At 33.7% G+C, this 9,497-nt stretch overlaps 1 protein-coding gene across 1 annotated transcript; it reads left to right on the top strand.

Annotated features, from left to right (window-relative positions):
* Positions 1 to 1,353: 1,353 nt before the first annotated feature.
* On the top strand, positions 1,354 to 4,468 carry LOC104102104 (histone-lysine N-methyltransferase ATXR6). The gene is made up of 6 exons (XM_009609727.4): positions 1,354 to 1,757; positions 2,392 to 2,478; positions 2,604 to 2,830; positions 3,334 to 3,434; positions 3,541 to 3,753; positions 4,123 to 4,468. The coding sequence occupies exons 1-6, from the start codon at positions 1,493 to 1,495 to the stop codon at positions 4,280 to 4,282; spliced, it is 1,053 nt and encodes a 350-aa protein (XP_009608022.1). The 5' UTR covers positions 1,354 to 1,492; the 3' UTR covers positions 4,283 to 4,468.
* Positions 4,469 to 9,497: the final 5,029 nt, after the last annotated feature.

Here is a 9,497-nt window from a genome sequence, read left to right as displayed (position 1 = left end):
ATCAAAATCTCACGTTGCGATAACATAAGGTAGACTTTGTATGAAGTCTTTGAATCAATTTCATTGCTATTGCAACATTAGCTTTGCTGAAGCTTTAAGAATGAGAATTCTATCGGTTAGCTAACTTGGCATCCAACTTGCTAGTCTAATTCTAAAGTGGCAAGCATGCTATAACTCATTATCCAAACCAAGTTACATTACCACTAAATCTCAAAGTTATGCCATAATGTGGCTGGTCTAATTTTCCAAGTTATATTACCACTAAAGAAACCAAAATCCAAGGAACATTTCACGTGTAAACAAGGCATGTCGTGTCTTATGACTCATCATTCATATTGGTGCCACTTTGGGTTAGCTTAATGCCAAATGGAAGCCCCAACAAGGATCCTTATCCACTTATTTTCTCAATTAACTAGTTAATTCCCCACTAATCCAATAATTAACTCAATTATCCATATAATTAAGAATTATCTCAAATTATTTAAAATACTACTCACTTTTAACACACTTTGTACACTTTACTATTATGGTCATGTGGTACCTTGTATGGTACTAGTCCATAAATACCGGGTATTATAGCTTAGACCGTATTTTATCCCAAAATGTCAAACTTCGACGAAATTCATTTTCTTCGATTTGCTTACCCTCTCACCTTCACGAATTTACTCGTCACTTGTTTGAAACAACATAATGCTTATAATCTCAAAATAATTCTATTCCCGAACTTACGTCGAAACTTTAACGTACGAAAATGCGGAATGTAACATCTCATTTCCGAGCTTTCATCAATTTTCTTATGGCGTACTTTCACGTACGAAAACATGGGGTGTAACAATTCTCGTTTTAAATATAGTATATTTTATATTTTTGCCGGAAATTTGACTGTATTTTTCATTTCGTTAATTTTTTAATGTAAATACATTCAAATGCAGTCCAATACGTTCAACCTTGCGACATCAAATAAGGTTGGATATAACTGAATAACATATTCAAATACACGTGAAAAATAAAATAAAATATAGCTTAAAAGTGTATTCAAATACACTCAAATACAACTAACTGTCCAAAACTAGCTACGAAATGTAAATACATAAAATGTAGGTAATAATTGTTAAAAGCTCCTTAAAAGGTAGTTGTTTCCGTAAGTTCTCCAATCATAATATTTTAGTGACCCATGGTGTACGGGTCAAAGCACACTATTGGGTTGGGCTTTACCTTTCGCAATGAGCCGTTACGTGGGCCATAAAGCCCCTAACTCCATACTAATCTGTTAAGTGTCCTATGACCCGTAACATTTCTGGCGCTAATCTCCCTTTTCCCGCGAATAGTATAGTAAATTGCGCGCGAAAATAAATCCATTATCGGTTTCTTCAACCGCCAAAGGAAATTAAAAACCCTATTAAAAATCCCAATCTTCTTGGCCTTTCATATTCTCACCCTTTCACAGACAACATCGATATTAACTACATTCTCAGATTTTCATCATTTGACAATGGCTTCTTCAACATCAGTTGTGTCGCGGAGAAGAACCCAAGCTCCTAAACCACACTCAAAGTCCAAAAGTGAAATTGTAGAAGACGATTACAGCAATACCTTATGTGAGAAATGTGGATCCGGAGATAACGCACCTGAGCTCTTGCTTTGTGACAAATGCGACCGCGGATTTCACCTCTATTGCCTAAGACCCATTCTTGCATCTGTGCCCAAAGGCCCCTGGTTCTGCCCCTCTTGCGTTATTAACAACGACAAGCTAACCAGTATGTTCGCGGATTTTCTCTGGTTTTATACATTTTCAAACTTCTTATCTTAGAATTGTTGTTTTGTTGTTTTCTACTCTAAATTGAAGTTTTGATGTTGGTTGCTAATCTTTCCTTGTATGGTGATAAATGATGTTATAGCCTAATATTGCTTGGCTCCAACTTCAGCCCATTTCATTCTTGGTGTTTAAGATCCTTGTTTTGAGTGAGGTTGATTTCAGCAATTGTGGTCAGAAAACCAACTCCATTTTTGGGGCCTTTTCTTAAAATAAGAAAATGTCAAGAACCTCTAGAAGTAGAACATCCCAAATTATTGAGTTTTGGAATGGGAAGTCCAAATGGAAAGAAGTTCAGCTAGTTTAAAATTAAGACTGAGTAGTAGTACTAGTACTAGTACAAGTAGTATTTCTTAAGAAGAAATAGTAGTGATGAACAAAAAATAATTAGACAGCCATGATCACATATCATTTTATAATGCCATGGTCTCTACATGATTATAAAGATTTAAATCTGGTAAGTGTAATAAAATGACTGTCCTTGCTATTTCATCTTTTAAGGAAATTAGGGGGATCCAATGATTGCTTATACATAGTTTATTAGTGATTGATAAAGGTACTCTTTCTCTAATATGCAGAATTTCCTCTCGTACAAACAAAGATAGTTGATTTTTTCCGGATTGAGAGACCATCAAAGTCATTATACAATCTTAGTCCAAGCAAAGGTACATCCTAATTCCCTTGCAGCCTTTATTAGTCTGTTAACTGAATCTTATTTATTTGCTCTTATTACTTGAGATCTGACATGATTTTACTTTTTGGTTCTTTTTTTGATTTTTATGTTTGTCAGATTGCCAGAAAAAGCGAAAACGTAGCAGTTTGGCAATGGCAAAGAAGAGAAGAAGGTTATTGCCCTTCAATCCTACTGAGGATCCTACCCGAAGATTGGAACAAATGGCATCTCTTGCTACTGCCTTGTCAGCAGCTGGAGCAGATTTCAGTAATGAGCTTACTTATATGCCAGGCATGGCCCGAAGATCAGTTAATCGTGCTGCACTTGAGCGAGAGGGAATGCAGGTAAAACAGAACATAAAACCTTTGTAGCATTTTGACTGATCAAACGTGTCAGATTTAATCAAACTGACATGCTAATGCTGAATGCAATTCTTAGAGATAAAAATTTTCAATCCCATGAAAATGAAAGGAATGCATTAGCACCTTGTAACGGTTAAAGATGAGATTAAAATAGTCACATTTTGACAATCTCTGAATAATATATGATTCAATTAGCTGACATTAGCTAATTTGGGGCTGAGTCATGTTTAATTGATTGAGGGGAACTCCATAATGGTGTTGGTCACATAACCAATTTTTGTTGATGAAAAAAACTGCAGTGGTTTACATGGACATGTGCCTTTTGTACGATAGTAATCATACAATTAGAAACTTAGCATGCTGGTTGCAGGAAAAAAAACACAAAAGAAGAAATTGAAGATTTTGAATTTCCTTGGAAAAAATTTAAGTAGCTTTTGCATGATCTGTTAACTTGCAAATATTAAGATTTCTATATTCAACTCCAGGTATTATCAAAAGAAGATACAGAAACTTTATATTTGTGCAAGAATATGATGAAACAGGGTGAATGGCCACCTCTAATGGTTGTTTTTGATCCCAAAGAGGGGTATGTGTTCCAACTACTACTTTGCTTTCCTCTTTTTTCACAAATCATCATTTTTGTATCATATTTAATATGAGATGCTTCATTATCTATTGTTTTCATTTTTCAGATTTACTGTTGAAGCAGATAGATCCATAAGAGACTTGACAATAATTACTGAATATGTTGGAGATGTTGATTACTTGAAGAATCGGGAAACTGATGATGGTGATAGCATGATGACTCTTTTAGCTACTAGTGATCCCTCAAAAAACCTCGTCATTTGTCCTGATAAGCGCAGTAATATTGCTCGATTCATCAATGGGATAAACAATCATACACCGTATGTTCATTATCCCTCAAACACTTGTGTGCTATTGAGCTTACTACGATATCCCATTCTTATCATAGTTGTTTATGCATGACATACTTGATCTTATGAATCTTACGCATCATCGGTTAGTCTTGCAGGTTGCATCATGTGTTCTTTCTTGTGAAATGAAACTGAGCTTTTCATTACAAAATTATATGATTTACTGGTCTTTTATTATATGGAGAACTAATATTTCAGAAATTCCTAATGTTACAAGCAGTTTAATCCAAGACTGAAAGCACATGCTAAACCTAAGCATGCTAGTGTTAAACGTCAATTTTGCCTTGTGTTTTCATTTTCCCTAAGAGTTTTAATGATTGATATTTTCTTCTAATGCAGTGATGGGAAGAAGAAGCAGAATGTAAAATGTGTGAGATTTGATGTTAATGGTGAATGCCGAGTTTTATTGATAGCAAGTAGAGACATTAGAAAGGGAGAGAGGCTATATTATGATTATAATGGTTATGAGAATGAATATCCAACAGAACACTTTGTCTGACCTCATAGGATCCAAAGATCTGTTTACTCTACAGATTTTGTAGTAACTGATTTGTCCAGTTTTTGTTTCTAATATTTTTTAATTTATTGACACAACTCAATGCTCTGTAAACACAACTGCAGGGTGGAGGGGAATGATTTTGTCTTGGGTACAGCAAATGCAAAAGATCCATAGTTTTTGGTCTAATTGTCCATTCTGACATTTCTACATTTTTTGGCCTCAAGAAGTTGAGAAATTTCGTGTATACAAATATTAGCTATATGGATTTGATTGATTATGTAAATTCTTTTAAGTTAAATTTACTGTTCTGTCATGATCCTGGAGAAAACTCGTGTTTTCAGAAAATGTTGATTGTTCTACATGATGCTATGTAACTCATGAATCCCCAATATGTTCTCCAAATTTGATGATAAATTCAAGCAAAGCTGATAAGTCAGAAGTTCTATTGTAGAACAATCAGCATTTTCTGAAAGCACAAGTTTTCTCCAGGATCATGACAGAACAGTAAATTTAACTGTAAATTTAACTTAAAAGGATTTACATAATCAATCAAATCCATATAGCTAATATTTGTACAAATTTGATGATAAATTCAAGCAAAGCTGATAAGTTAGAAGTTCTATTGTTGAACTTGTGTGTACAATTATAGACTTGTCGAATACACCATTTAAGCTGGTTAGAACTGGAAAGTTTTCATCTTCACGCTTAGTATCGTCATATCTGAATAACTGAACACTCACTGCAGCCAATTCTCTTTTCGAAGACTAAAATTAGACATGACAAGCATATGCATGGACAAAGGCTTCTCTGGTTAAATGCCATGTAATTGGTTTCATGGCATTGTTCTTTATTGTGTTTTCATCCTTGTGACATCAAAATGACTCTAGAGATCACATGAGGTGGATCTCTACTGTAAAAGAATTCATTCTTGTAACATTTCTTTAGTAGATATTGAGTTTTTTCTCGCACTACCGGACCAGATTCTTTTGTCCTTTCGCCTTCATCAACTAATAACTTGTACATTCTGTGCGTATGGCTTGCACTATTTATTAATTGTAACTGTTTTTATGTCAAAGATTGGTTAATATATGGGTTTGTGTATAGTTTATGCTAATCATGGTTTAAGGGAGAAGAAGATGAAGTATTTACCCTAGAGATATGAAGTTAAGATTGCTTCAGCAAACTTCAGACGCGATTGAAACAATAGAAAAATTTCTGAAGTTGCATTGAAACAATAGAAAATTTTCATATCCAAATTTTTGAAGTGATGGAAGAACTTCAGATCCAATTTTCTAAAGTTTCATTGAAGCGATGGAAGAATTTCATATCTTATTCTAAAGTTGCACTTCAGAGTCTGAATTCTAAAGTGTGTTTCGAAGTGTAAATTTTGCAAGTTTTTATGGTATTACTTCAATAATGACTCCAAAATCGAGTATATCTGCACTTCCTTTGTTACAAGTATATATTTTCCTAGTAGCAGGAGCGGTTAAGATTTAGGCTTTCAACAAACCGAAACTGAGGTTGACGCAAGTAGAAATGGCGTGGTATAGTCACTTTTTTAAGTGGTATTTACTTTTTAGCCAGTGTTTTTAGTGTTGAGCAAAAATAACTGCTAATCTATTAAAATTGATACGAAAAGTCTTTTTTACCCTTTCTTCGTGAGTGATGTGTAAATATTAAGGACATGGTATCCTTAACTTCATGAGTGATGTGTAAAATATTAAGGACACTATATCCTTAACATTTACATTGCACACATGAAGTTAAGGACACCATGTCCTTATTTACAATGCACATATGAAGTTAAGGATATGATGTCCTAAAGTTTAACAATAGAAGTTGCAAATACAAGTTAATGATATTATGTCCTTAACATTTACATTGCATACATGAAGTTAAGGACACCATGTCCTTAACATTTACACTGCACACATGAAGTTAAGGACTCCATGTCCTTAATATTTACATTGCACATATGAAGTTAAGGACATGATGTCCTAAAATTTAACAACAGAAGTTGCAAATACAAGTTAATGATATTATGTCCTTAACATTTACATTGCACACATGAAGTTAAGGACACCATGTCCTTAACATTTACACTGCACATATGAAGTTAAGGACACCATGTCCTTAATATTTACACATCACTCATGAAGTTAAGGATACTATGTCCTTATCATTTACATTGCACACATGAAGTTAAGGATACCATGTCCTTAATATTTACACTGCACATATGAAGTTAAGGACACCATGTCCTTAATATTTACACATCACTCATGAAGTTAAGGATACTATGTCCTTAACATTTACATTGCACACATGAAGTTAAGGACACTATGTCCTTAACATTTACACTGCACATATGAAGTTAAGGACACCATGTCCTTAATATTTACACATCACTCATGAAGTTAAGGACACTATGTCTTTAACATTTACATTGCACACATGAAGTTAAGGACACCATGTCCTTAACATTTACACTATACATATGAAGTTAAAGACATGATGTCCTAAAGTTTAACAATAGAAGTTGAAAATACAAGTTAATGATATTATGTCCTTAACATTTACATTACACACATGAAGTTAAGGACATCGTGTCCTTAAAATTTACACTGCACATATGAAGTTAAGGATATAATGTCCTAAAGTTTATCAGCAGAAGGTGCAAATATAAGACACTTTGTCCTTAATATTTACACATCACTCATGAAGTTAAGGACACTATGTCCTTAACATTTACAATAAATACATGAAGTTAAGGACACCACGTCCTTAACATTTACACTGCACATATGAAGTTAAGGACATGATGTCCTAAAGTTTAACAACAGGAGGTACAAATACAAGTTAATGACATTATGTCTTTAACATTTACATTGCATACATGGAGTTAATGACACCATGTCCTTAACATTTACACTATACATATGAAGTTAAGGACATGATGTCCTAAAGTTTAACAACAGAAGTTCCAAATACAAATTAATGATATTATGTCCTTAACATTTACATTGCACACATGAAGTTAAGGACACCATGCCCTTAACATTTACACTACACATATGAAGTTAAGGACATGATATCCTAAAGTTTAGCAGCACAAGGTGCAAATACATGACACTTTGTCCTAAATATTTACACAACATTCATGAAGTTAAGGACACCATGTCCTTAATATTTACACAACACCTATGTCTAGCACAGGGGTATTTTTGTCCAGCGGATAAAAATTTATTAAGCAATGGCTAAATAATAAATACATTGAAAATAGTGGCTAAAAAGTAAATACATCTCTAATAGTGGCTATCTGTGCACTTCCCCCGATGCAACATCTGATCCACTATTCCTTGTTTTGGACTCAAATGAGCGTCAAGCCCAGTAAGACTACAAAGTTTTCTGATACTCAAAATGCATATTTGAAATTTTATTATTGGGAAAAGGCATCAGATCCAAGGCAAGTACTGGGGAAAATGTACCAGGATAAGAAGAAGTTGGGGCTCATGTCAGTAGTCCATAAAATCACTTCAAACCCTATATGATTATAATGATCTACTCCAAATATTACTGCAGAATTGGACCACTCTATGGCTCTGAATGTTTTAAAACCAAACCAAACAGAAACATAGAATAGTGTGGTCCTTTATAAATAGGTTACTACAATCAGTAACCATTGCAGCTGCGCGCACACACCTACACAGAGACAACGTAGAAGACAACCATCACAGTTGTCTCATTTACTGCTTTTGATAACTTTCTTTTAACTAACACGGGTTGTGGTGGAGTGATAACTACTCCTTCATCCTTAACCACAAGTCTTGGGTTCGAACCCTGAATATGGAGTTGCTTTTGTTAGGAAGCGCTTTACCCCCAAATATGAGACTTCCAGACGCAAATTCATATTTATAGCTTATTTGGCCAAGCGTTTTTTTTGGGCCAAAAGTGTTTTTTTTCAAAAATTGCGGTGTTTGGCCAAGCTTTTAGAAGAAAAAAAAAGTGCTTTTGAGGAGAAACAGAAAATGTAGATTATCTCCAAAAATACTTTTCTGAGAAGTACTTTTGAGAAAAATACACTTAGAAAGAAGTTTTTAAAAGCTTGGCAAAACACTAATTACTGCTCAAAAGTGTTTTTAAATTAATTAGCCAAACACAAACTGCTTATCACCGAAAGCACTTTTTTAAAAAGTACTTCTCAAAATAAGCTGATTTTAGAAGCTTGGCCAAGCAGGCTATTAGTCAGATCTCAATGCGAGTATCGGAAATTGGAGGAGAAACCAAAAAAGGAAAAAAGAAGAAAAAGATAACTTTCTATAAATAATTTTAAGTTGTTGATTTTGATCAGCATTTGTGTTATTATCCCACAATAATTGTAGTGCATGGTCCCAGAGTGAGTGTTTTTGTGTACTCGGATTTTGGGGTAATGCCATTTCAATTTTCATGTTGCATTGCTAGTTGAAAAGAAATCAGCAGTGCACACAAAAAGAAAAAAATCCCACAGATTTTGTAATCAGAAAAAGCTCAGATCCCAAGGAAGGAGGATGCATTTGTCAACTGTCATTACTCAACATATGTACTGATATGCATAAAGTTCAAACAGCCCCTTCATTTCTTTGTTTTTTCTGGTGATGCACATTGTTGTTTTCTTACATTTTCTGAGCATAAACCATGAGATTGTTCTCTGCTCCTTTTCTCTTTTTTCAGTTTAGTGTTTGCTTAATTGATTTGGAGTTGGATATAAGTTATATACATTTGCAACTTAAGAAATTTATGCGCTAAGGGGGTCGTTTGGTTTACGATTAAGTTATGATGGGATCACAAACCAGGAATTGTTTATGAAGTGAATAACAGAGTAATGATTGTTATGCGGTGAATAATAATTTAGAGATTGTTATGTAGTGAATACTAATATATGAATTGTTGAATAATGATTTCAGAATATATGGACATTTTGGTGTATATTATTCATGTATTGCTAATACATATATATTTTTATCTCACATTTTATCCCGTATTAAGTATACACATGTTCTCGTATATAAGTTATACCAGAATGAGCAAAATAACTTATTTGTAGTTTAACTTTTGAAACCAAATGATAATATTAGTTATAGGGGAATTATATTAGTTATGCAGGATTTTATATCAGAAACCAAACTCATAGTAAGATGAAATTTTGTAAGGAGAGTAAATTTCCTTCAACTACTTC

This window comes from Nicotiana tomentosiformis, chromosome 3 (assembly GCF_000390325.3).
Source record: "Nicotiana tomentosiformis chromosome 3, ASM39032v3, whole genome shotgun sequence".
NCBI lineage: Eukaryota > Viridiplantae > Streptophyta > Magnoliopsida > Solanales > Solanaceae > Nicotiana > Nicotiana tomentosiformis.
Note: the sequence above shows the minus strand (reverse complement) of the source record. Positions and strands in the feature narration are given on the sequence as shown.